Source organism: Capsella rubella, unplaced genomic scaffold (genome assembly GCF_000375325.1).
Source record: "Capsella rubella cultivar Monte Gargano unplaced genomic scaffold, Caprub1_0 scaffold_6, whole genome shotgun sequence".
Classification (NCBI taxonomy): domain Eukaryota; kingdom Viridiplantae; phylum Streptophyta; class Magnoliopsida; order Brassicales; family Brassicaceae; genus Capsella; species Capsella rubella.
This window is the reverse complement of record NW_006238918.1, coordinates 4073996-4101592: the sequence shown is the minus strand read 5'-3', so window position 1 is coordinate 4101592 and position 27597 is coordinate 4073996. Positions and strand designations below refer to the sequence as shown.

Genomic DNA, 27597 nt, shown 5'->3' with positions numbered 1-27597 from the left:
CGTTTGTAACATTTTTCACATTCCAGTTTTGAAGTTTGTTTAATCGAATGCTTTCTAATTGGTTTCTCGAGACGAATCAGTTTGTTACCTCAGTAGTATAATATTTTGGTTTAATTAGAGTATATTTTTAAGTTGGTAAATTCATAATTATTAAGTGACATTTGTTTTATAGAAGAAATGCAGCCAAAGGTTTTATAGAAGTTGGTTCGATCAAGATGTAGTCTGAAGCATTTGGGTTACCTCAACATATTTGGGTTTAGAGTATTATTGAAGTTGGTACCAAATCATAATTATAAAGTGGCATTTTTTTCCACAAGAAACTTGGCAAAAATCGATTTTTTTTTTTTTTTTTTTTTGGGACGGGAAGTGGAAGATTGGTGTCTAAGGTTTTGTACTAGTTATTGTGATTTGTTGATGCTAGAATATTGTTGTCCATGATACTGTGCAGTGAACCAGTTCCGGTAACGACCACTACTATACTTGTTTGAGTTGTGGAGCCACATATTGATCCCCTTGCTTTGTTAGAAATGATATTGTTTGATATCTATCTATCTATCTATCTAGGACACAAATTTCATTTCTAGACGATGTGTACTAGGTCAGGTCAGTTGCCTCAGTTTGAGACCCCTCATGAAGTTTTCAATTTTTTTATGGATGATTTAGTCTTAGACACTGGATTTTGACTCTAATCTCTCAGTTGAATTGTTCTTTTTCACCTTCATTTTTTACATTTTGATTTATTAAAAAAAAAAAAGTGTTCCCTTTAAATTTGTCTCTATCTTGTATACTCTTTTTTTTTTTTCCCTTTTGACAGCAACAACTTTTGTCTCTATCTTTATCTGCAAAGTGCAAACTTTTTGTCTATCCATATCTTGTTTATTGGTTCACACCCTTTTTCTCCTTTATATCTTTCCTAGTAAATAAATTTTTACAGATATGTTCAAACTGATTTGATAACATTTAAAACTATAAGGATTTCTTTCTAAACAAAATTATAAATTGCTAACTTCCATTTTCTGTCATTTTAAATAAATGGCCTTAATTACATTTATCTCTAAATATTTTTCCAAATTTAAACCACAAGGGAGAGTCAACCTTTAACTTTTCACTGTCATAAATCAAACATCTTTCATATATATATATAGTTGAATTAGTCTTTTTATTTAGCTCGAAAACAAAAATAAAATTATTCAGCATTAGCAGAAATAATTAGTTTTATTTACATATAAATATAGGTAATAATAAAGATCTATTGAATCGAACCAACGGTCGAAAACAGAATTTTCTTTGGCGCGAGAAACAAGAAAAACCGTTATTTATTAGTTTATTTACCCGCGCAAATTAAAAATAAATATAGCTTTTTTTTTTTTAATGTGAAATGTTTGACTCCTTTTTCTCCCATTAGCTAAGTAACGAGGTGAACCATATAGTAAATCCATAGTTAACAACTCTGCCGAAGATAACAATCCTCATGTTGAGGAAGACTTAGATTTTAAAGAGAAAAAAAAAAACAGTAACGGAGAAAGCGAAGCACGTGAGAAACACGCCCCTAGAGCCTATATATAAATACGCCTCATCTCTCAATTTCACAACAAATCAGCAGCAAAGTAAGAGGATTCTCTCGTCGTCTGCGGCGCGTGGTGAAAGGGGCTCTCTCTCTCTCTCTCTCTCTCTCTAATGGCTAATCGTCCTCCTCCTTCGCTCTCCTTCGCTCGCTCCTCAGGAGCTTCTTCTGCTTCCTCCACCAATGATCGCAATCCGCTGTCGGCGGAGCAGTTGATTCTCAATCTCAGCGATTTCCAGCTCCGGGAAAATGCTCTTCAGGAATTGTCCAAGGTCTGTCTATTACTTTGGAATTTTCGGATTTTCTCTTTTTCATATTTTGCGTTTTAGATTGTGAAAATCTTTGGTTCCTGTACATGTTTGAGAAAAAAGATCATTTGAAGTTGGTATGAGGAATCTTTTTACTGATGTTCATTGATCGTCTGGGCAGATTAAATAGTTGAATGGTTTTTGATGTTCTGATTTGGTTTGATGTTTACATTAACTCATTGCTTTTGATTTTTCATACATTAGGCAGATGATTACTTTTAATTTCGTGTTTCATTTTTGTTCAGAAGAGGGAGCACTTTCATAACTTGGCTCCGCTTGTGTGGCATTCTGTTGGTACCATTCCTGCTCTTCTTCAGGTACTCTCTCCATGCTATTCTTATGGCGGTTTTTTACCTTTATCCATGAGTAGTTATTGCTTGATGGCTTTCTTTTATACTGCATTATTTCTAACATTCTTACTTTTGAGATTTGATGTACATTTTATACTGGTGGGAAGACCTTTTCATTTTCTTTTATTTCCTCTTTTCAGGAGATTATTGCAGTTTACCCTTACCTATCTCCTCCAACCATGACTTCTGCTCAATCCAACAGGGTCTGCAATGCACTTGCGCTTCTCCAGGTGCCTTAAAAATTTTCAAATTTTCCCTTTGTTTTAGGAGATTTACACACGTTTATACATGTATGTTCAGTTTCGAAGACTCTAATCTTATTTTATTCTTCCAGTCTGTTGCTTCTCATCCTAATACGAGGATGTTGTTCCTGAAAGGTACACCTACGCTCGCAATCCATAGTTCTCATTGTTTGTTCTGTGACTAAAAACATACTTAGATTACATTAGTTGATCATCCAATCTGTCTACCAGAACTAGTTGTAAGAGCCACCTTGTTGGTCTCTTATTAATTTATCTCATTTATTAGATTTGTGTGGTTATAATATGCTTAAAGCTTAAAGTCTTTTTCTTTTTTAAAAAAAATACAGCCCATCTGCCATTGTACATGTATGCTTTCTTGAATACATCGAGCAAGTCAAGGCCGTTTGAGTTCCTGCGGCTGACTAGCTTGGGGGTTATTGGTGCACTTGTTAAGGTATGTCTTGATTTTTTAGTTTTGTTTCCGTGTCTAGTTATAAGTTCTATGGTCTAGTTATAAAAACTGTCTTGATGCCAACAAGGCAAGAACACTCCTTTTACTTGCTTACAACTGTCTGGCCATTAAATACCACATTGTCTTGGTAGATATATATTGTGTTGATTTGAGAAACCACATCTTAGCATGCTAAGACCTTTGAGTAAATAGTGCAAGACATCATATAATTATTAGTGATATTGGTGTTGCAACATGGTTCATTTGGTTTGGTAGGTTGATGATGCTGAAGTGATCAGATTTCTTCTTCAAACTGAAATTGTCCCACTGTGCCTCCGGACAATGGAAAATGGTAGCGAGTTATCAAAGACTGTAAGTTTTTCTTCTTTCAAATTCTTATCTTTACATTCGCATCCTATCATCTATGCAGCTCCGAGTTGCATAGATCTGAAATTTTTGCTTCATACAAAGAACTTTTAACTTGTAGAAGTATTGCTTGCAGTTGATGTTTCTGGCTGGTTCTGGGAATGCTCATCTGATTGATTTTTTTGAACTGGTTATTTCAGGTTGCTACTTTCATTGTTCAGAAAGTTTTGCTGGACGATGTTGGGCTTGAATACATGTGCACCACATCGGAGAGATTCTTTGCTCTGGGTCGAGTTTTGGGAAATATGGTTACGTCACTTGCAGAAGGACCCTCTCCTAGGCTGCTAAAGCACATCGTACGCTGTTATCTCCGCTTGACAGAGAACAACAGGTGCAATATAATCTTTTCTCCTTCATTTGAAAACAGTTTCATAAACTCGAGCTTACACAATACAATTATTTATGACATTCAGAGCCTGTGATGCGCTTGGAAGTTGCCTTCCTGATCTTCTGAGAAATGCTGCCTTCAGCAAATGTCTCTCAGTAAGTGTCATACCTCTTATTAGCATCAGAATCAATTGCTACTGATACTGATAGCAAGTTGTTATCTATCAGTTCATTGTTATCTTGTCTCAGTTCTTTTGGTACTTGACTGTTTTTAGCTAATCATCTTTCTTATTTTGACAGGATGATCAAATTGCAATGGCATGGCTGCACCAACTGCTTCACAACATTAACAATGGCGGTAGAGCACCTCAAGAGTTGGTTCATATGTTTGTGAATTAAATAGGATCCCAGAGATTATTATTCATTGGACAAAAATGTTAGGTGGAATGAGAACTACAGATGAGAAACAGAAACTCTCAAGCAAAGATTTTGAGTTTGATGAATATATGTACTTGGATTTCCTGACCGCCTTATGATGTTGCAATTAATAACTAATATTCCATTGAAAAGACTGAACCAAGCTTTAAACCCAATGTTCTTAGAAAATCAACAAACGTTTTTTAAAACAGATGAAGAGAAATATTGTCTATAATAGACTGTCAGATCTTGCAGGTAGCCTCCTGAAGAGATTGAGCGGCACAGATGGTAGCTTGTGCCTGAACCTTGGATGCCTCAGCACATAGATCCCAGCTAGAAGTGCAACAACCTGAAATGGCGTAACATACAACACAATAGCAGCTATGAGACAGAAGAGCACAAATAATGTGGTTGCCCTTGGGTCTCGCCAGCTGAGCAATGATAAAAATCGCTCTCCCTGTGTCGCTAGATCGCCTATCACTGTCTGAACCCGCCCTCCTATGCTTCTGAGCCGGTCGTATCGCATGCGCACAATCTCAGAGGACCTGGAAGTCGGGAAAGTATCAAACTCTTCATCAAGCTCATCGGGATGGACAGCGTCTGCATGGGACAACCGTGTGTCCATGTGGGGCGGGTGTCTTGGTCTCCATCGAAAATTCCAGATCCCAATCAAGAAAAGGTACAAGAAAATCGTTGGGAGGATAAGTTCCGGATAGAGAACTAAGATAATGAAAAGAACATGAATGAGAATTGTGGTTATTGGGTTTCTCCAGTTGCAGATCTGATCGAACCATTTTCCAACAGCAATGAGACCACTCAGAACATTCATGATTCTGAAGAAGTTAGCTTTGCTCCTCCTCATGCTCCACATGTGTGAGTCAACATCAAGCATGTACTCTACAATCTCTTTGCGAAGAGGTGGCTCTGCACGGTTCAGCCTCGCTGAGACAATGTTCATTGCTTGGTGTCTTAGGCTGTCCAGCTGGAGAACTGATAACGGGTGGATGTAATGCATTTTGGGTAATAAGGGCTGAGAATACATATGAAGCATGTTGATGAGTGATAGGCAAGTGAACCGCACGGCTAGCTGTATTTCACCCGTTTTCTTAATCCCGGACGGATGAAAGACGAGCAGCGGATATGAGTGTGTGTATATACGGTCAGCTTCAAGGGTTGAGAGACGGATTCTTACTTTCCCGATTCTCAAATCTTTTCCACTTCCTCCTGGGATGTGTCCGTTGTCGAATGCTCCAAAAGTTATAACTGTGCAGGTATCAAACACTTCCCACGTGTACTGCTCGTTCCATTTAGGCGTGAAACTATCGACAATTGTTCTTGTTCTGATCCATTTCTGCCCGTACTTAGCCACACAATATGCATCTGTTGTTCCCTTCCCATCTTTTGTCTTCATTGGCATCAGTCCATGCGCACTTATGATCCCTACTTCAAGCAGTCCAATGCTTGGTCTCCATAGCTGTTTTGCGGTTGGCCTTAGGTCGCTGCTGTAGTGAGTTGATTCATCAAGAACATGGTATCCGCCTTCAAGAAAGATTCGTAGATGAATCCTGCTTGCGAATTTGATCTCTTTTTTCTCTCCTTCCACCATAATATGTTTCTCCAGGTTAAACCACCTCGAGTTAAGCGGCCTATGGTCTAACCTCCTCTGGACATTCTGCAACGGGATCGCACACCGGCCTAACGTTTCATCTTTGTTTGGTGCAACCCTATCTTCCACAGCGAGAATCAACGGCTCCTCAAAAGGCTCAGCAACAACAAACATCAGATCTTCATTCCACATTGGGTTCAGTGTTTTCGTCTGAGAAATACGCGTTCTCAGAGTCTGGTTTCCGAGCATTGCTTTTACATAAACCTCAGGGAATTTGGTTTTATCATGAGGTATCAAATCTTGAGCCTCGATTACATTAACTCTCACATACCAAAGCTTTGGCGAAAGATAAACCTTTGACCGGATATTCGCCACACCCTCAGGTCCAACTGTGGCTGCATCTGAATGCCAAGCATCAGAAAAAGCTTCATCGGCTTGTGTACCCATCCAAACAGCTAACATAAGCTCTCCCTTAACCTTACGGCCATGTCGATCCTCCAACCTATACCACTGAGGAGCCAGTGGACTATCAGGCGGAACTCGCTTAGGAATCTCATTAAGGTCAAACATGATTCTACCAATCAAATCATCCAACACCACATCTTTGTCTTTCACTACAACCTCCAAAATTGATGCTTGGATCCTCTCCTTTGAAAACGCAAACACTTGCTTCCACTCCGGGTTGGACTTCTTCTCGAAATGCTTAGTCATTCCTCTATAGTTTCCGAGCTTCACTTCCACATAAGGGTCGCAACTACCGGTCACATCTTTCCCTGGTAATTCCTTTGCCTTCATGACCCTGACGTAGAGGTAATGCATCTGCTCAACCAAATCATAAGTGTTGGAGAGTTTATCACCTGTCACAGCTCCTGCACCAATTTTTGGTGAAGTCTCCTTCAGTGCAAATTCTATATTTTGCCCAGGTTTCTGCATCTTGACTGAAACTTGAAAACTCCTACAAATCAATTACTAAGAATCCGTCTCTTGAGATCCAAGAACTTGTAATAAGAAACCAGTTTCAGGGTAAGCTGCTTGGTTCTGTTATCTTAAAGCAGCCTTCTGGTAGAAAAAAAAAAACAAAACACAGCAACAATGAATCAGAGAGATTTTAACAGTTTACCAACAACGGTTACAACATATTACTTACATATACATCTCTCAAATCAAAATCAAATGAATGAGTAAGGAGTTTGAGATCTACACTCTACTGAGAATAATAGAAGCAGTCTGAAAATGTTTGATAAAAGTGGAAATGGTAACTTTTTACATATATTTAAATGTTATTTGGGACTCTTGTTGAAGTTTTCTCACCAAACAAGCATCTACCAATCTACCATAGATAGACATTTTCCTATAAATAAAGATTCCCCAAAAAAATATGTTTTTAAACCTTTTCTCAATAAAATTATAGCAAAGCTCTCTTAGCTTTCTTCTAATCTGTGATCCAAACAAAGCAAGAAAGTGACTTTTCAATTTTTTTTTTTTTTTTTTGAAAAACATCATTTACTTTTAAATAAAATAAACTGAAAGAAGAGTAAACATGAAGATCTATTTGTAACTCAAACAAACAAACAAAGAAAAACAATCTTTGAGAGACAGACAACTAAACCCCACAAGAAATGTTTTGCTTCTATGTCTATAATTCTTCACTATCGCTGTTACTTGAGCAACTGATCAAAACAACACTATAACAACTAGTCATAATATAATAACAAATGAAACAAAATAACAATGGTAATGTACCTAAGGATCTAATGAAGAATAGAGAAACCATCTTGGATATACATTTTTTTTTTTTTGGGCAATGGAAAGTTTAGAAGAAAGTGAAGATGGTGAAAATGAGATTTCGAAGTAGAGTGAGAGCTTTTACCTTTTAGTGAGGAGGAGGAGGTGAAGAAGAAGAAGAAGAAGAAGAAGAAGAAGAAGAGAGAAGAGAGTGTACAGTAGAGAAATAGAATATATTGGGAACATGTGGGTACTAAGATCTGCTGCTTTTTAGTGGACCTACTCTTTTGACCTCTTCTTTCATATTTTTATTCATTTTTTCTTACTTTTCTATTTGCTACTTCCTCCATTTTCACTCTTGTCTCTACCAACTTGTATTAGTTTATTTCCTAGTAATGCATTTAAGGTTGAGTGCATTGATTGAGAGAGAAATCAATGTTTGTAGGACTTGTTTGTTTTCTTGTCCACAGCTTTGTTTCATTGCACAGTGGAATATACTTTCTGTCTAGTACACACTTTATTTCTACATCTTGTATGAGAATATATATATTTCATGAATGCTCTGATTTTGATTGTGAATGGTGATAGCTCATAGAACGAACTAGAGTCCACTCTCTACTTTTAGAATATGAAAAACGCGAACTGCTCGTTAGTACAATTTATAAAAACACTGTTGTCTATATATTTATTGTAACTGCAACAAATATTTTTTTAAGATGAAACTGCAAATACAATGTCACAAACCACCTAAAGAGGCTAAGCATCTAAATACATTTCCAGGAGACCTTTTTTTTTCTTTTTCTTATTTTTCTCCCATTGTACTAATGGAGTTTTTAACTGTTTTCTTTCTTTTAAGTTTGCACACTGAAGTACACATTGTATAATTCGTCTCTTAAGCTGAATAGTGGGGATAACACAAAGTTCCTCTGTGTTCCGCTCATCACGAAACTCATTGGGTTGTATTGATGCGTCCCTGTCTTTATACTAAAGCTTGCTGCCTCTTTAAACTTCTCATCAGTCACATCCGAATCACATACAAGCCTCAGTTTCATTCCCGGCTTTACGGTCTGATCGCTGTACACATAACAACCCTTTTTGCTCTCTAGTCTTAACGACACGCTTCCTGGCTTCCCGTCAATTCCAGGTATTAACCGAAAGTAAGAAGCTTCTTTGGCAGTAGCAGAAGAATCTTTAACCGTGAGAGAGCTATCAGTTGCTTGTGTTACAACCATGCCAGGGAAATCAAACGGTTCTATCATGACCAGGCTTCCAATTAGTTCCTCTGGACCTGAAATCCGTGGTTTAGAATCATCAGTCATGAGCCTGAATGTCGCCGCAACTGCGTCTTGTGTTCCTGACTCGGGTGATACTGTCATTGTGATGGTTTGGTTGCTATTTGACAACACGTAAGATATGTTCCCAGATTGTTGTGAGAATGTGACAAGGTGACTGTTATGAGTTTCAGGTATAGGGTTGATCCATTTTCCAGCTTTACCCTGAGTTGTGATGCTCCAGTCCCTGCTCGTGTGCCCAGCTAACAGGTAGGGGCCATAGAGTATGGCATGAAGAGACGAGTACTCCTGCCGGTCATCTGAAATAGTCACAAAAAAAAAGGGGAAAATAATTTGAAATCAGGTTGTTTTGTTATTGCTTTGTCAAAACAGAGTTGTATACAATTTATACACAATAAATAAGAACTAGTTTACCTCATTACACAGCATGACTGATACAATATCTAATATACGACTAGTTACAATTAACCACATCAGAGGTTTCAGAACACTGTTTCATACCTTTAATAGCTTCAGTTCTGATACTCAACGGTAGCTCCATCGTCAATTGATCGCCGGATTTCCAGTTCTGTTTGATTGATAAGAAATTACCTGCAAAGCAAAAGGTAGATCTAATATATATGATTCTCATATTTGCAAACTAGAGATTATAACCGAAACACAGGAGTCAAGAGGATTCTGCTTTTAGAATCTAAAAACCAAATCACCTGAAGCTGGTACTTTCAAGGATTGGCCATTCAAAGATACTTTGGCACCTACAGAGTTTGTCCAAACAGGAATCCTTAGATTCAAAGTTGTCTCTTTTCCCATTCCCTGCAAGAAAATTGGATCCATCAGAATCTTTATTTAAGGGGACAGGTTGCATCAAGTTCAGCAAAAGTTTACCCCTTTGGAAGAAGAGAAAGAGAATGTCACACGCATGTACGGATCCCATGACACAACGGGTTTAACTTTCTGAGATAGCAAAAGACCAGAAGATTTCCAATCAAGTAAGCTTGATATATATTGTGTGACATAAAGAGCTGGAGATTCACCATCTTCTTGAAAATAAATGGAATCTCCCAGTTTTGAGAAAGATTCAATCCCTGTGGACAGAAACAAAAGTATTCCCTCAAAATATATCTATTTTTGTAACTAAGAACATGTAGATAACAAGATGATTGTGGTTAAAATTTACCAGTGCCATAGCAACACCAGAAGGCATCATACGGCGTTCCCCAACCGTGATAAGTTACAGCCTTAGAAACACCTTTACCCAATGGGAGCATGTAGATCATCAGTCCAGGCTGGGTTCCTCTTTGAATTCCGAGCACACCGTTGGTCAAAGCGCGCTCGTAATAGTCGGCATAGCTAACCTCTTTTGTCCATCGGAACAGATTCCTAGAGACCTGCAATTGTACAAGTTTTTATATGTTGTTATCTTGAGAAATGAAAAAGAGGGGAAATAAGTTTAAAATCCTACCTTGAGCATGTTATAAGTGGTACATGATTCTTCGTTTTCATTTTGCAGTGTAGTCGCCATTCTCTTTGGATCTTGCCTAACATTCCCAAATCATGCATGGTTAAGAGTTATAAACAAAGTCCTGTGAAAAGGAACCAAACTATAAAGTCAGATAATGGTAGTACCAGAACTCAGTGACTGATGTTCCTCCAGTTGCATAGCTGTGAGAAGCATTAACAATGTCCATAAAGAACATGGAGATTTCCTGAAAGTATAGAGTTATCAGAATCAAGAGAACCGTTTTATTTAATAAACTCTCACGCGTTTCCAGGTTGCGCTTCAATACCTTATGGAGTGGATCACCAGTGATTTCATACCGTTGTTGGGATCCAATGACGATGGGAATATGTGTGTTAGAGTGGAATCCACTAATATCATCGGCCTGAAAATAAAACACGGCAAGTTATGTTCCATTGCCATTCACATCTCTTGAAGCCAATCATCAAGTAAACTACCTGAATTGCAAGGACTCCGAGAAAGCAAGGCTTATCAAAGAGATGTGCGAGCAGCAAGTACTTGGAATCTCCCTGCAGAGTCCAATAAACCATGAAATGACACAAAGCCAGATAGAAATCTAAGGTTGCTTTTTAGAGAGACTGACAAGATTTTAACTCACAGTGATGCTGTATAGCTGATAGAGAACATCATTCATGCCACCAGTCTCTTCGTTTAGTGATAGCCAATGTCGTTCCACGCTGTAGTTCCTTATCACATTACGAACCCGGACATAAAAGTAATCAGCCATCCCTGTTGCCATTTTTAAAGCTTGACTGTTCCCAGCCAACTTGTATTGATCCACCAGACCAGCTAATATCTGTCAAAATTAAGACACAGTTAGAACATCTTTTGCAAAGAATAAGCATAGTAATCTACATCAAAGAGTCTAACTTTTCACCTTGTGAATGGTGTAGTAAGGAGCCCAAACAGGTTTTATAGCTTCAAACCGGTCGAAAAAACTGGAAGGGAAAGCAGAGAGATATCCTGTGCCAACTTTCTGCTGACATTCGGATAGAGCTGAGACGAGAGCTGACATTTTGGCCTTGAGAGTATCATTATGAGTACTAGCCCACATATAAGCTGTTGCACTCAAATAATGACCTTCAAAAACAAACAGGTAGATTCTATGAGCCATCTACTAACAGGTAAATCCTTTAAAAGGGTCTAAGCTGTAAAAGGCAAGTCCTTTAAGGACCTATGCAATATATGTATTCCAAACATCAATTCTCAAAACCATTTCTTGCATATACTATCAACAACATGGTTCAAGAAAGTATACTGAATTGAGGAAAAGAAAAAAAAAAGCAGAGCTTTATACCGACAAAATGGCCACGGAGTTCACTGTCTGGTCTCTCCCATCCTCCATAGTAATTTCCTGGAGCATCAAGACCAGCTTCTTTACGGAAGCTCCAGGCCAAACCATCAACATCCAACATCAATAGATACTCAAGGTTAGTCTGCTGAGCCCTCCAATGAAAGGATTCCGGGTCCAGCCTAACATCGTGCAAAGAGACATCCTTGAGGAAGTTACCAGATGAATTAGAGTCCTTGAACTTCCTATACAACATAGTCCAACCAAACTCGTCTTCCTCTTCTCTCAACATCTTCCTAGGCAACAAACTAGACCAAGCAGCGTCATCAGTTGGTGTTAAATGGTAATGAGAGAACAACTCTGTCTTCAAAGTTTCGTTCTTTGATTGGAGAAGGTCGTAACGGAAAGTATGCGAAGCGAGCTGCGTAGGAGTGTTCGTACACTCTTTCGCAACACAAACAAGAACAAAGCTTGTGTATAAAAGAGCAATTTTTATGATGAGACCAGACTTCTTCATCGTATCCATTCTCTTTTTTGTCTTAAAAAATGAAAAGCAAAAAGTCTTATCAAAAGAGAGAGAGATCGTTCAAAACCCGAAACCCAAAAGATCCCAAAAACAGAATCGAAGAAGAGAATGAAATCAAAGACTAAAAAAAACAGTATGAGTTGGAAGAAGAGAGTAATGTGAGCAGATATTTATAAAGCAAAAAAGAGTTCCAAAGATTTAAGCAATGTCTACCACATAACAAAACAAAAGAATACATTCAATCACGTGAAAGAGAAACAGAGAAAGATAGAATTTTTGGATAAAAATAGAAAATAAAAAAAGAATTAGAGAGGAGGTGAAAGAGGTCACGGATGGCTTGTCTCATTCGCTGCCTGGTATGGTAGTAATAGAGAGACTCTGTGAAAAAGGAACAAGTGTGTTTCCACAGAGATCAGTGGGCTGTTTCTGTTTTTTCTCGAGATATGTTTGATGGACTACTACTAAACATCACCATCCCCAACGACTATTACTATTTTTTTTTTACTTTCGATTTACGAGATGATTAATTTTTTTCCTTTTTAAATCGCTAATTAACGAAAATGGAGAGATCGAAGAAGGGGTTTTTGGTTGCAGAGGAGAAGAAGGAGAGATGTATGTATGTATTGGAAAAAAAAAAAAAAAAGGTTGAAGGAGGGACCAAAAAAATGGAAATAATAATAAAATAATTAAATTGCATGGCGTCTAAATAAAAATATACTAATATATGTGCTTTTGGTGTGTTAAATTCTTTAACTGTTTTTTCTTAAATAAAACTAAAATTTGTAACATTCTTAACTGTTTTTAATATTTTATCATATCTTATTTAATTACTCTTTTAAAAAAAAAACTTGTACTATTTTAAGATATCTAATACTCCATAAATAGTTTGAATGATTGGAAAACACAGCTGGATATTTAAGTAACTGGAATAGGATGATGACATGCAACTCTACTTTTTCTAGTTTCATATAAGTGTAGTTCTTTATAATATGACTTTTAAAAATATTATTATAAATTTTAATTGATTTTCTTACATGTATACATAAAATTATAATGAGTAATTTAATATTAAATCAAACAAATTTGTAAAAGAATGTAAAATGGATGGCTCTGGTAGATCGCTTGGCAATGGCGTGTGGAAACCATCTGATTGCAATGTGTGATATCTCTACGATGCTCGACGAAGACATAATGACATGTGATGTGATTTTATGTGAATGAATACAAACTAATCTATCAAAGAAACTCTTTTGTAAAGTAACATGAAAACACAAAAACAAAAAATCTTATATATCGAATGATTAACATAATCCCTTCACGGAGTATCAAATAAACATTACCAAAACTGTATATACCATTCTCATAATAAATGTCTCTATAGACCAAAACAATAAATGATTATTAAACTCAGTTTAGATAAGTTGGTTGAAATAGCAGTATTCTATCGTTTCTTTTGTGATGTCTGTTTTGGTATATGGAATTGGAGAATATATCATATGATGTATTACGGTTTTCGTGAAAGACTGTTTCAACCTAAGTGCGTAAAAGAGAATCTTTACTGTTTTGTACTGTCATTTTTATTTTATTCCTTCTGGTTTTTTTTTATGTCTTCTCTTTTAATTCAAGGGAAGTACAAATTACATTCAATAATGCAGAAGCTAAAACTACAAAAACAAAAGATTTATAAAGCTAGTTGTTGAGTATTTATGGAGAGTGATGGCTAGTTAGTTAGATGTAGTCGTCGGTGCACACAAAAAAAAAAAAAAAAAAGAAGTTAGATGTAGTCGTCATTAATCAATTTTCAGACAAAAGAGTATTTTGGACATTCCGGCAAATTAGTTATTTTCATAGGTGGCTATGATATTTGCTACCGTCAATTATTGGATGTATCAAATAATAATTATCTAAATTGTTACTTACAATATATATTTGTTGAGAAAACAGTGGTTCTTTAAAAGTGAAGGTGATGAATATTACAGTATTATGATGACGAGTTTAGTCTGTTGCTTCAAGAAAGGAGCATCACTCCGCACGTCAGTGTTAACTACCCAAAGGTCTCTTTTTCGAGTGTGGTGCAAAACTGCAAAGGATAACACGAGTTACTTACTACTTTTCTTTCATTCCAAAGTTACTTTTCAACCCACTAGATTGTACGCTTTCATAACAAAAATATCTAAATTCTAAGAACCGATCTCGAAATTAATGTCTTTCCCAGTTTATATATTTGGATATATATATATATATATATATATATATATTTGCATATGGAACCTTAATTGTGAATTGTACCACCTTATGGGGTTAAGGCAGTAGTAACCTTGTTCAGTTAATAAGCTATATGACTTGAGGTTTTTGTGTGTCAGATCGATAACTATTATGCTAACTCTAGTCTCTAGCTACCTAGTTGGTTGTTGAAGAGTTCTTTACATTTAAACTGATATACTAATGGTTGATCATTAGTATGTCATTATATGTCTTTATATACATTCCAATGCTTCGAGTTGGTGAGATTACATCCTGCTAAGAAAATTACTTCACATATATACGAGAAGGTGGATTCTTCATTCTTTACTCTCGAATAGTGTGAAACCGATATATTTTTATCTTTTCCGCGATATGAATACATCGTAAGACTCTGTTAGCACCAAATTATGATATTTTAACCGATTATCATATTATCTATCAACGATATGAATATATCTACCTTGCATTTTTTTTTTGGGAATAATGGCTTAATAGCAATCGATGATCTTTATCAAATCATTGTAGGAATTAGGAAGCTCACACAAAACTCTTGGAGAGACGGTCTTCTCAATTAATTAAAAACAAAAATCAAGAATATGTTATCTAACCATGGTCAAGTCGAAACCTAGTACAAATTTTAAAATCAGCATCAGCCATAAAGAAAATATATTTTATAACTAAGATGATGCTTCAAAGCATACATTTGCAAACAAACCTTGTAATGAAATTCTATCATGTACGGTAATCCTGTTTTATAAATAGAAAGTGACTTAGAAGCATCACATACCTATTGTGCAAATTAACTTCTCTCCCGCACGGTATTCACGTGTTCTTTGTGTCGTATCTTGTTGTTCTTCTGAATACAAATTATGTCTACTTCTTTGTAGTCCTGATGATCTATACTGGGCAAGCCTATATATCAGAATCTTATAATCGATATATATCACCGATGAATAAATTTTATGTAATCTAGTTGTGACTATGATGATTTTGTTTTGTACTTTATATATAGAGTCGGCTATCAGAAACTTTGTCTTCGAAAAAATGCAGAAATGTGTGTTCAATGACGGATCAAAGAGATCATGAATTAAAATGCACTTAGATTAATTTCATAGGCCATCGCAAAGGCCTATAGTTCAATAATTCACACCCTTTGCACATTATCAACTAGTACAGAATTGCATGCATGACAGCATGACGAAAATTTTACAACTAAAACACAGTTGTGAAACTTATGGAATGAAAGACGACCCATGCACGGTGTACCACCGACATTGGACACAGGCCCACCATACCAGTTTAGCCTATTTAGTCCAGTTAACTACAACATATGACTTTTTTGTTTGTTAAGAAATTGGGTGGAGATACTCTAAAAGTCGTAAAAAGATGGGTTTTGAAAGTCTATTAAGACCAAATTATCGGATGTATCCTGATCGGACGAGCGTGGTCGGTCCAGATTTCTAAATATTGCCTAGAAGTGGCCACAACTTTTTAAAATACTAGTTTATCCTAAAACAAGCTCATGTGGTTCGAGGAATCTTATTGACGATGGTTTGATATAACCAAGAAGATCAAAGAAAATACGATATACTTATTTGTTTTGCCTCTTTCAAACGGCTAGTAGTTTTACATGATAACGTGAAATTATAATTGTAATAATACTGTAATAATATTTCATTAACCAAACTACATTTGATTCTCCCCAAATCTTGTTAAAATAATTTTAATAATTTAATTAAATCATTTCTTACAGTTCCCAAGAGGCTTCCCACAAAGACAAGTATTGTAAGCGAACGACGTCGCATCAAGGTGATCGAAAGGTGATCCCACCGGAATCTTCCCACACAGACGGTTATGGCTCACGTCAAAGTGCCCGATAAACGACACCGCCGTGATACTCGCCGGAATCGGTCCCTGTAGACGGTTGTTCGCTAGATCCAGCACCGTGAAGTACGACCTCGGTCCGAACGTGTTCGGTATCCGTCCGGTTATGAGATTCCCGCTCAGATTCAAATTCGATATCGATGACGTCATCAGCGTCCCCGGAATCTCGCCGGATATCAAGTTCCCGTCGAGATTAAGCGTCGCGAGAACCGACATTTTGCCGAACGAAGCCGGGATCGAACCGGTGAGCCGGTTCAGCGAGAGCTCAAGATCCGCGAGCCGGTAGATCCGGGTCAAAGATTCGGGTATTTGACCCGAGATTTTGTTACCGCTTAGTAACAGACGGCTCAGCATCTTCAAACGCCCGATGTCTCGCGGTATGACTCCCGAGATATTGTTGTTCCTTAGATCCAGATGCGCTAAACTCGTCAATCTCGTGATCGACGGAGGAATCACGCCGGATATTTGATTATCGGCGAGGTTCAACACTTTAAGCCTCAGTAACATCCCAATGTTCGCCGGAATCACGCCGGAGATTTTGTTTCCGACGAGATCTATGTGTCTCAAGAAAGGGAGATTCGCAATGCAGCTAGGGATCCCGCCGGAGATTCCCTTCCAGTCGGCGAGGATGATGCCGGAGAGTCTAGTGAGTTTACATATCGCCGGCGAAATGATACCGGTCATAAGGCCGCTCCGTTTGGCCTTTTGGAAAATGGGGTCTTCGGACTCGCCGCGGAGTGTAATGCCGGCAACTCGGCGGGTGGTAGGATCGCAGCTGACACCATACCAGCCATTGCAACAGTCTTGACCTTTCCACGTGTTGAAAACGCCAATGTATGGCTCCTTGAGCTTAGCTCGGAACTCTAGAAGCGCCGCTCGATCGGAAGGTGAGCAGGATTGAACCGTCGTGGCGGCGAGGAGCAAGACGACGACGTTGCTCAACAGGATCACTAATAATGACTTGTTACTGGTATCCATTGTGTGAAGAATCTTTCTTTTGAGTGATATGTGTTTAATTATTATGAGCTTTACATGGGATTGAAGCAATTTGACATGGAAGTGTGACTTAACTAGATGGTGTTTATTTATAGTCACATATCGATGGGCGTGAGAAGACGACGAAATATTACTTTTTTTTTGTTTGCTTCTTTGAACCTTCTCATCTATTGCCACGTCACATACTTTGCATGCTTCTATATATATTTTTCCATTCTATATCAGATTTATTTTGTTTGATGTGAAGATTAGATCATTATTCATTACTAATATAACATGGTTTTGTTTGTTTCTGTCGCCTGGTTGTACCATCCATGTCATCAGGCCTGGGCATGTTCTCGAACGGTTCGACTCTCTCCGGAGTCACGTACTGGAATATAAGAAGAGATTGCAAATTTAATTACCCAAGTAGTTGAAAATATGAGTTCAAATTAACAATCGTGGCAATGCATCAATTAGTTTTCTTTTTCTTATCTCTAGCTACATTGAATTTTTGGACCCAATAATGAAGCCAACAATCAAGTGGCTAAAGCTACGAGAGTTGACATTATCTTGGTTTCTTATCTTGTCCTCACTTATGTATTTTTTTGGCTGGATTAATTTACTGCTAGTTTTATTTTATTTTATGTATAGATGCATGATTTAATATTACTGTCAAATTTCATGGATCTTATCGTTGTAGATGATCGATGATGAGCATGTGATCTTTGTCCTTGTTAGGAATTAGCACATAAATAATATCAACCCCATGTAATAAATGTATATCTATTCGACCTCCTTGTTCAACCTGTGAGTCAATCAATTACTAGTTTAACTTAAACTATAGTTATTACCGAGTATTTTGTTCCCACATAATAATGTCATTATGACACAACCCTAATCATTGTGATAAATCGTCTCCACGTTGCCCACATTGCCCACATTGCAACTATCTCTACGTACGAGCCAGATAATTTAGTTTTGATTGTCACTTTCCGTTACTGGTTTTAATATTATAGTATATGTTTGATTTCGTTGCTGTCTATATTGACATAATCTCTCACGAGCAACAACGCAAATATGTAAGCTGGTCTTTCTGTCTTGTGCGTTCGATTATATAATAGATTAGTCTAGTGATCAAATTATGTTTATTTTGATTCAGCTTCTTAATTCCAACGACTAGTTTGACATTTAATTATTTCCCTTGAGAGATTTATATAAACCTTGAGTTTTCTCAAAATTCATGGTCGATCGGCCCTAGCTAAAGAATATGACAGGTTTTGGAGACAGCTAGAGTAAACGTGACTCGGAGATTTGGCAGTTGTTTTTAATTGGTACCAAGAGATTTAGGAGGAAGTGTCAAGTCAGAAGAGAGGCATTAATGGCTTTGATTATTCAAAAGACAACTCATGTGGCCGCATGTGCTTGACGTTCGTTTGCCGTCTAATGCATTTCAGAACTTTTACTTTAAAAATGATTCGTTAGTTTCAGACGATTGAAATACTAACATGGTTTTATGCAAGTTTATGAAATGATCCACATATCATTACTATTTGCCGGCAATTGCGCAATCTAATATCTTTTGCTGTTGACGTGTATAAATATGAGAAATTTGTGGGAAAGATATGTAAGTTAAACACTCAAAATGTAGGTAGTATGCAGGGGAGTCAACAACAGACGACTTTTTCGATACTTGAGAAAACAAAGAAAAACAAAAAAGAACTAAGACTTGACAAAAAAAGAAAAAAAAAACTAAGACATCACGTGTAACAATGCTTCAGAAAATGTTTTCAAAACTGTCTTCTGGCTAAGTTTTCATTAATATAAGAGAACGAAAATGTGGTTTCGCGTAAATGATGCATGAACAACAAGCACATAAAGAGATGCAAAAGGTTATATTTGACGTGCAATGCAAATTTTAAGTATAGTCCCACAAAGTTGGGGATCAGCGTCGTGAGTCAGGTGTACCATCATCATCTGAGTCCTGAGATCTATATTGGCTGAGATAATTCTTAAGCTGAGATAGATCACTAATTGTTTGACAAAAAAAAAAAAAGATAGATCACTAATTATAGGAAAGCTGGAAAGTGGAAACTAAAAGTCCAATATCATGTCATCAAAATAAAAACACTCATGTTTTGACATTTTCATACATATTAAGAAAAAGTTGAATATTTATTTATAAATTAAGTTATAATTACTTTTTGAAAGAAAGAAAATCATATCAAGTAAATATAACTTAATTATTTTTGAGTATTAGATAATATGTTATATGGAGAAATACATAAAGTGAAAACATAATTTTAATCTACAAAATCAATATTTTTAAACCAATGATAAGATGCTCAAAGAACCAAAAACTGTAGACTAGTCAAGCTCACAACCACTCAACGTTAACCCTTGAATCGATTCACCTTCCTTACGGGGGAAAATCTCAAATTTTAAAATTACAGAAACTTCCAAAAAACCCAAAAAGTCAGAAATATTGAAAATTAAAAAAACCTCTCCTTTGAATTGAAGACGAACCGTTTTCTCGTTGATTCCTCCTCTTCTCCTCTCCCATGGATGAACCCGTTCCGGATCCGGATCCCGGGTCTTACCCAATTCCCCCCGCTTCAGTCCATCTCTCCCCTTTCTCCTCTCTCGTTCCGCCGCATCTGTCCTCAACTCACTTCACCCGTCGTTGTCAGCCTCTACAATCGTCTCGGCGTCCAGCTTACATCTCTCTCCAAGGTTTACTCGTCAATTCCGATGTAGCCAGCTCAGCTCGGTCAATCGGTGGCGGATTGACCCGAGATGAAGCCCTCGCGTGGGAGCTCTTTACGCCTTACCAGAGATTCCTGATTGTGGCCGTCATTGGTGTCGCCACCGCTGAGTCGAAGAAGAATGGTGTGATTCGACAGCTCCAGAAATCTGTTGATCTTAGGGTTCGTATTGGTTTCTCTTATCTGCTTGGGATTTGAGAAATTTCGTTACTTTGGCAAAAAAAAAATATATATGGGGAGACTGAAAAATTTAGAATTTCTCTCGGATTGTTTAATTTAAAGCACTTTGCTTTTAGTTCAATTAAGCTTTCAATTTCCGTTACTTCTTTTTGAATTTCACTCATTAAGGTTTATATCATACAAATTTTGTGTTTAATCTCTCTAGATCTCGACATTACTAGTATTGAGCTCACAATGGTCTCACTGATGAAGTGTTTGTTTTTTGAATTCTTAAGAGATATTCTTACTGTAATTTTGGTGTCTTCTCTGACAGCAAGTGTGGTTGTTTTTTTCAGGATCAGGTTCTCTCAAGCATGCAACAAAAGCTTGACGATTTGTGTCAACAGCTAAATCTTGTCAAGGATCAGTCTGCGGCTGGATCCAAGGTCTCAGATCATGATGCTCTACAATCCACTCTTAAAGAAAAGTTTGGATCTGAGAGGATTAATTTTGTAGATTGTGGCTGCTGGCTGTGTGATCAACATCTTCATTCGTCACCTGTTGTTGTTATACAGGTGTGTGTGCTCTTTGCACTTCTATGGGAATCATTGAAATCACTGAGCATCATTTCTACATGATCTAATTGATTATGTTCTCAACTTCTCTTTGGTTCTACTGTTTAGGATAAAGCTCCTACAAATCCGGTGATTGACACAGAGCCGGAGGAAAGGCGTATGTCTTACATGTCAGATTGGTGTTCCAGTGTCACTTCTGCTGCAGAAACCCATGTATGTTAAGAATATGTGAATTTGGCCAAACAATCTTTGTGGTATATCTTGGTGGTTTTGTTGCTAATGAAGATCACTTGGTTTTAATGTTCATTGCAGTTTGATAGTCTTTCACTCGACCAAGACATGCTTTCTCTCAGGAAGGAGTGTCAAGAGAAAGATGCAACAATAAAGGACTTAACTTCATTTCTTCAATCGACCACCAAAGCTAGTTCAAAAGTAACCGATGACTCCTTGAATTTTTCATACGCCCTTAAAATTCTTCATATGACTTATATAAAAATCGTTTCTTCTTTCTTTTAACAGCGAGAAACGGAGCTTGAAGAGATTATTCTCAGGAAGAAGACAATAATTAAGAAGCTCAAGAGAGACGTGCTGGTGTTAGAAGAAAAGGTTACAAACTTAACTAACCTTTACAAGTTGCACAGCCTTACTTTCGATTTCCATCGTGATAAATTCCCTGTAAAATCTTCAGTACGAAAACTACTTGTATATGATACCTTCCATTGATTGTGAAATGCGCAGGTCACACAGCTCACTAGGCTCCGGAGGTCCTCCTATTCAGCTGCAGTCTCAAATACCCATGAATTCCCAATGAGAATGGACAATCTTCTTTATGATATGGATCTTCTTACAACCTCTTCATCCTCTGATTCGGAAGCTACTGTAGACACACCCCAGCGTGCTTTACCAAAGGCTCCAGTTGATTTCATGAGGGAGGAACTCTCAGCTGTAGGACTAACCCATAACTCAGCCCCAGCTAAATCCTCAACATCACTTGTGAAATCTGTAAAGCCGCCTTCGGTAGTTAGTCCATCGACTACTAGGAAGCCTGTTTCAGTTTCTTCTTCTTGTTCTTCTTCTTCTTCTTGTTCTTCTTCTTCTTCTTCAAGGCTGAGACGGGGTTCCTCTACAGGTGATTCAAAGAAACCTAGAAGGCCAATTCAGACCACTGCAAGAGATGCCTCTGGTTCGCTTAAGAGATGGGTTTAGTAAGTATTGGTCTGCTGGTAAGTATCAGTACCAGTTCTGAGAAAAAAGCCATTGAATAGAACCTGTTTAAAATACGTCTGAAGTGCTGAACCAGAACCAGCTGTTAGTGTAAGTAGGTGCTTCAGAATCTAAAGTTATATTGTAGCTAAAAGTATAATATACCATCAAGTTATTTGTTTTGAGAATCTTGACTTCATATCAAAAGCTCTCAGTTGGGTTTAATTGAGTTTTCTAATCTTGATATCTATATGAAATATGGCTGACTCTCTCTCAGTGCCAGAGTTGGGAGTTCATGTGAAGCGTAGGCATGAAACATGAGTATCACATAATACTAAAAAGAAAATTGAACTTTTAAGAGCACAGCGTTAATAAGTCATATCCAGAGCTTTTTACATTCTCTCCTACTGAATCAACTCCTGAAATTCCTCTAAACGATGAAGATGATAGAAAAACTCACTCAGTAACAATTGATTGTCAAAGTTAAAACTTAAAACCGACGTGTTTGACAAGGTAACAAGGCACAGTTTTCCAATGTCGGTCCCTTATAATTCAAACTCCATGAGAGAAAAATAGTCAGCAGCACCAACAAAATCATGCAAATGACTCATAGCCTCCTCCAGCTTTTCCAATTGAAGTTGATCGAAAAAATCCTTAAGAAGGGTCTAAATACAAGCAGCACCCGGCCTCTCCCCCAGCTTTTCGGAAGGCATTATTAATACTCTCTAATAAGCAACAACGAGATGTGTGAAATAATCACGCCTGCCATCAGTTTCCTTCATAAACTCAAACTGAGAGGGTTCATAATCACTCTCTTCTCCATCTCCAACACCCTTTTTTGGAAACCGAATGTGCAACGTTGTCAATAATAACTCTGATATCTGGATGTGGAGGTGACTCAGTGATTGCTAGCTACATTATCCGGAGCTTGACATTTTTTTTTCTACAACCCGAGAAAAACATTTAAATCAGATTCAGGAAACCATGTAGACTACATGTAGTACTTTATCTTAAATCAAACTTAGATTCTCCAAATTTACGTTATTTTAATACTGAATTTAGGTATGAATTTCAAGGTTAATCAAGGCACTATGCACAGGTAAACTCGGAAAAACCCATGAGATCAATCGGAGACGGAAATAAAACCTAGTTAGGGTGAGATAAGAAGCACCGTACCTCAGCCGAGAATAGCAGCACCGTAACGAGAACTGCCTTGAGATTGAGAAGAAGCTGAGAACCAACGACTTCGAGACCTAAAGCTTGCAAGTCAAGGAAACACGAAGAAGATCCTCCTCCTAACCGAGCCCTAGGCATAGGCTGGTAAGTTCTTCCGGGTTCCCTAATGGGCCTTTACTAAATGGGCTTATAATTTTTGTTTGATGAAATAAATTGGTTTGGGTCAGTCAATGTCTCTACTATACCAACTTGTGGACTAAAAGCGCGAAGTGAAAGGCGGGAAAACTGAGAGTTGGTCGGACGCCAAATTAATGGAGAAATACTTGGTTTCGCCGGGATCGTCGCCGGCAAAATCTACAGCTACGTTCAGGTAATTCGATCTACAGTACTAGGGTTTTTTTTTTCCCTCATCTTCCTTGGTTGTAAATTGGCATTGTATTATAATTTACTCAATTTTATCGAAGGCGACCATGGAAGCGATCTTTAATCGAATTGAATGGACGATTGGATTCAGCTTATCGACACGAACTCTATACTCTGGTTGCTCATTCCTACTCGGAGGTTTTTATTTTTACTCTCAAGCTTTTGCTTTATCGTGAGATTAACTCTTCTTTAGATTTTGACATTTTGGTAATTTTGTTTCCTGTGGCTAAGATTGGGAAATTTCCACATCTTTATCATTTGAATGCGGAGCCATGTATTACCCATGTAAGATTTTTTCTTCCAAGTTCCTAAGTGTTATAATTTATTTTTGGAGTGTTTTGTCTGAGCGCTAAGAGATTTGTATGTCAGATGGTGGAGATCCACCAGCAGCATTCCTCAGCAATGTAAGTCTCTCTTGTTGCTACTACTTACATACTTTCTAGTGAGCTTTCAATTTTTCTTTTTTTTTTTTCGCTCTCATTCTATCTATGTGGCTCCTAGGCGAGGCGTTGCAGGGCTTGAGTTTGATAACCAGGTGAGTCCTCAGCAACACCTTTATAGAGTCTTTTATCCGTGAATGTCCATTTTCATTTCATCGTTTCTTATCTGTTTCTGTTTACTCTTGAGAGATAGGATGTCACGAGTTCTTGTGTTTTTTTTTTTTTTTGCCATGTAGTTTCTACTCCTTCGAATTTTCTTGTTACCACTTCTTAGGTAAAAGGATTGTTTCCAGGGTATATATTTAGTGTCAGTAACAGAGTCAGGATGCTTGACGGTGCATGACTTTGAAAGTCTATATTGCCAGAGTAAGGTTGGCGCAGGTGAACCTTTGAACTCTGCTCATTTTGTTTATTATTAACGTACATGTGTCTCTTTATTCTGGGTCATACCTTTTATACAATGTTTGCTCATATTAAATTTCTTATACAAGTTTTTGTTCCTTTGTTCATTACTGTTTTGAATGAGTAATTTACTGAGTTGTCAATAATAGGTTCCGGAGAAGATGAAAGTAAGCATGTTGTGCATTTGTCTTTTCGTCTGGGTTTCGATGTCGCTAGATGGAATCCTTCAAACCAGAATGAGGTATGTGCTCAATACTCAGTACTCAATACCATGCCCATCTGACATCTTCACTCTTTCTTAAACTTCTTTTGAAACTATTTTTTACATGACCAATTGTAATTCCTATAGGTCGCTTGCACATCTAGGAAACATGATAAAGTGCTTATCTTCGATATTAGTTACATGTCTCCCAAACCAACTGAGGTATGTTTTATAATATCTGACTATAAAATTTCATGGATATCAGTTATATAGGTTTTGGCGACTGTTTCTGGTTCCAACTAGTATGACTGTATTATCATGACTTAGGTTGTCTTCTTGTAAGCTCAGTTTATGTTTTATATATTTAAAACAAGAAACACAGATGTATCGCTATATTTCTATCTTAGGCATAGCAAAATTCCCTTTCCAAAATATGATTTCAGATAAACTGACGGATATACCGAAGAGTGTATGTATTGTTCCCATCACGATTATAAGAAAGCAAAGCAATTTTAACCTGAAATGACACGGCCACTGAGATGGCCATGGTAAGATTTATCATTAAGTTTTAATCTGGGTACTTAGGCTAGCCCTGCTAAATACTCATATCCTTTTACCCATATTTCAATCATTGTTCTAATTGTATTCAGGAATTGCAAACTAGACAGAAGCTCTCAATTATTGGCCGCAAAATATCTAGAGGTTTATCTGATGTTGCCATGACTAGTGATGATGATTCAAGGTTTGTAGCTCCCTGGGATGAAAAACAATTATAGCTTCTTTTGTACCAACTTTCTTCAGCAATTTTTCTTCATTTGTTCTTTATGCAGAATATTTTCTCCAGATACACTTGGTATGGTTCATATGTGGGATAGAAGAGCTGGTGTGTCTCCATGCATTGAACTTACAACAAACAGATACGATTCAATCAAGAGTATTCAGATATATGTAGATAATCAGGTAATCATAAGATTAGATATCTCCAATCACTGTCAAGTTCTTCTGATCACTGAAATTGCAGTAAGACTTTAGTTTTGAATCTAGTAAGGCCCCAAAGTTTTAGACTGAGTTTCTTTCATATACCATGTAGACTATTTTTGGAGCTGGTAAAGAAGGAATCATTCATATTTGGGACCTTCGAGGAGGAAGAAACTCTTCTGCTTTTCAGAGCCGCAAAGATGTAAGTCATACAAGGGACGAGCTGGAATTGGCTATGGCAGTATATTTCATCTGTAACATCTACATAAATTTACTTAATTTTCGTGTTCTCTGGCTCTGCCAAACATGTATTTTTGATCACGTTTTTGATATCGTTCAGATGAGCCACTTGCCTTTAGCATCGTTACATCTTGCACCAATGCTGCAGAAGATTCAATCTCTTAAGGTAAGTTCTGTCTTTTTGTTGTACATCTCTCTTGTGCCACCGTTCAAGCAACCATGTTCTGCTTGTTTGGTTTTTTTTTTTAAATAAGAATTTGTAATGTGAGAATCATTTTACCCCCGAAACTTCCAGCAATTGATCACATTGAAATCGGTAGCATCAGAAAAAAATTGCATCTCAACTTGAATCCTTTGCAGGCACAGTCAGAAATCGTTGCCAAGGAAATCCATTCTATTGATATAAACCCATCCTCTCCTCACCAACTTGCATTTCACCTTGACGATGGTTGGTAAGTCATTCGTTCACAACAGCTTATTTCATTTAGGAAAACAATTAAACAGAATATTATATTCATGTTTTGTTTCGTTGGTGGATATCCAGGTCTGGTGTTCTTGACATATATAGATCTGAAGTTACTCATGTACATTGCCCTCCTCCATCTTGGTTGTAAGTTAATAAAATAAACTCAGTAACTTCAAGCTTAATTTTTAACAAGCATTTAGACTGATCAACGATTGGGAAGAAAAGAAAAGCTTTAAGAGTATAGCAATTTTTGGTTCACCAGGGATGGTTCCAACAGTTCAGCTGATTTAATCTTGCGGAAACCTTCATGGCTGCCAACATCATCTGTAAGCCCTGCACTTTATACTACCATTAATGGTCTTAAGTGAAGATTTTCTGATATTATCTGGCTTATTCTAATGCAAAGTTATATGATTCCTACTGCAGATTTATGTGGTTGGATCTATGAGCGAGAAAGGGATTCATGTTCTTGATTTTCATCCAAGCTCCAAGTCTCCTTGTCACGTTGACTACGAGTAAGGATTTCTAGAAAACTCCGAAATATATCTTTTGTTCTCTTTAATTTCATGGCTACGTTCCTGATATTGTTGATATTATTGTTGCAGTGAGGATTCACAGAGAAATGAGAAAAGAGACAAGTGTAATCACAGTAACAAGTTTGTTTCATTGTCTGAAACTGTCACAGGTTGTGCTGCGCATCCTCTTAACGGCATGGTCGTAGCTGGAACTCAGGTATTCACGTTTGCTCAAAATATCTTAATCAATTTGAGCCTTGATGACCGTGATTTTTGATTAGTTTTAGTAGTGCTCGGCTAATAAAACAAACCAGTGAAACTATTGGACTTTTGTTGTCTGGTAGCAGTTAGAATAATGTAATTGATATTCTGTATTTTATCTGGTGAAGTCAAAGTGTCAATAATGATAATGGTGATTCTGCAGAATTCGTCTATGCTGCTGATCGCGCAGAGGCATTGCTCATCTACATCAGAAACTGTAGAAGGTGAATTGTAGCATTAGGTTTGTAACATAGAAAATCATATACGAGATTATGTCTGAATGTTAGTAAGTATATAGTTTTGCTAAAATTGGTGTTCCAAAAAGTGTATACTCATCATTACACAATCATGAAATTGTTGACATATCCCCCTCAATGTTACTAAACTCGCCTCCAACAATTTTACATCACATAGAATCTTCAAGTCCACTCTAACGATTATCTCAACTTTTCTGCTTTTACATAAGTTTTGTCTCTCCTTAATTTCATAAAAAAAAAACTACACATTGCAATTTGTCTCTCTTTTCACCATTGGGTGTAGAATTCTCAAGAAACCGCATGATAACAAGAAAAGTAAGTTTACGAACTTATTGGTCCATTTTTAGCATCCAATTCTCTTACCCTAGTTCGTATCTGATAGAGTAAC

General features: G+C 37.2%; 6 protein-coding genes across 8 annotated transcripts; 3 read left to right on the top strand and 3 right to left on the bottom strand.

Annotated features, from left to right (window-relative positions):
- Positions 1-1562: 1562 nt before the first annotated feature.
- On the top strand, positions 1563-4199 carry LOC17884039 (CCR4-NOT transcription complex subunit 9). Its single transcript, XM_006288229.2, has 9 exons — positions 1563-1836; positions 2118-2189; positions 2363-2452; positions 2557-2599; positions 2812-2918; positions 3192-3287; positions 3482-3672; positions 3755-3824; positions 3969-4199. Exons 1-9 carry the CDS (start codon positions 1678-1680, stop codon positions 4065-4067), a joined length of 927 nt encoding a protein of 308 aa, XP_006288291.1. The 5' UTR covers positions 1563-1677; the 3' UTR covers positions 4068-4199.
- A 7-nt stretch (positions 4200-4206) lies between these two features.
- LOC17882504 (FT-interacting protein 1) lies at positions 4207-7677 on the bottom strand. Of its 3 annotated transcripts, none has more exons than XM_006289885.2 (2): positions 7435-7677; positions 4207-6750 (listed from the first exon to the last, which is right to left on the bottom strand). In XM_006289885.2, exon 2 carries the CDS (start codon positions 6622-6624, stop codon positions 4315-4317), a length of 2310 nt encoding a protein of 769 aa, XP_006289947.1. In that variant the 5' UTR covers positions 6625-6750; positions 7435-7677; the 3' UTR covers positions 4207-4314. The 3 variants fall into 3 exon arrangements, with proteins under 3 accessions (XP_006289947.1, XP_023636896.1, XP_023636895.1); XM_023781128.1 differs by having other exon boundaries at positions 7562-7677; XM_023781127.1 differs by lacking the exon at positions 7435-7677 and adding an exon at positions 6839-6894.
- Positions 7678-8069: 392 nt separating this feature from the next.
- LOC17881088 lies at positions 8070-12343 on the bottom strand. The gene is made up of 12 exons (XM_006286984.2): positions 11525-12343; positions 11105-11307; positions 10826-11023; positions 10665-10736; positions 10496-10591; positions 10335-10414; positions 10171-10246; positions 9886-10096; positions 9594-9793; positions 9416-9521; positions 9210-9299; positions 8070-9007 (listed from the first exon to the last, which is right to left on the bottom strand). Exons 1-12 carry the CDS (start codon positions 12042-12044, stop codon positions 8268-8270), a joined length of 2592 nt encoding a protein of 863 aa, XP_006287046.1. The 5' UTR covers positions 12045-12343; the 3' UTR covers positions 8070-8267.
- A 3514-nt stretch (positions 12344-15857) lies between these two features.
- On the bottom strand, positions 15858-17230 carry LOC17883187 (DNA damage-repair/toleration protein DRT100). Its single transcript, XM_006289770.2, has one exon. The coding sequence runs from the start codon at positions 17148-17150 to the stop codon at positions 16029-16031; it is 1122 nt and encodes a 373-aa protein (XP_006289832.1). The 5' UTR covers positions 17151-17230; the 3' UTR covers positions 15858-16028.
- A 2293-nt stretch (positions 17231-19523) lies between these two features.
- On the top strand, positions 19524-22078 carry LOC17881423. The gene is made up of 6 exons (XM_006287662.2): positions 19524-20074; positions 20428-20646; positions 20755-20859; positions 20959-21078; positions 21166-21252; positions 21385-22078. The coding sequence occupies exons 1-6, from the start codon at positions 19709-19711 to the stop codon at positions 21850-21852; spliced, it is 1365 nt and encodes a 454-aa protein (XP_006287724.1). The 5' UTR covers positions 19524-19708; the 3' UTR covers positions 21853-22078.
- Positions 22079-23287: 1209 nt separating this feature from the next.
- Positions 23288-27358, top strand: LOC17882358. The gene is made up of 18 exons (XM_006287552.2): positions 23288-23395; positions 23490-23586; positions 23680-23733; positions 23818-23852; positions 23950-23983; positions 24182-24269; positions 24440-24531; positions 24640-24714; positions 25143-25234; positions 25323-25452; positions 25583-25672; positions 25811-25876; positions 26071-26162; positions 26255-26320; positions 26439-26502; positions 26603-26691; positions 26782-26908; positions 27116-27358. The coding sequence occupies exons 1-18, from the start codon at positions 23337-23339 to the stop codon at positions 27185-27187; spliced, it is 1422 nt and encodes a 473-aa protein (XP_006287614.2). The 5' UTR covers positions 23288-23336; the 3' UTR covers positions 27188-27358.
- Positions 27359-27597: the final 239 nt, after the last annotated feature.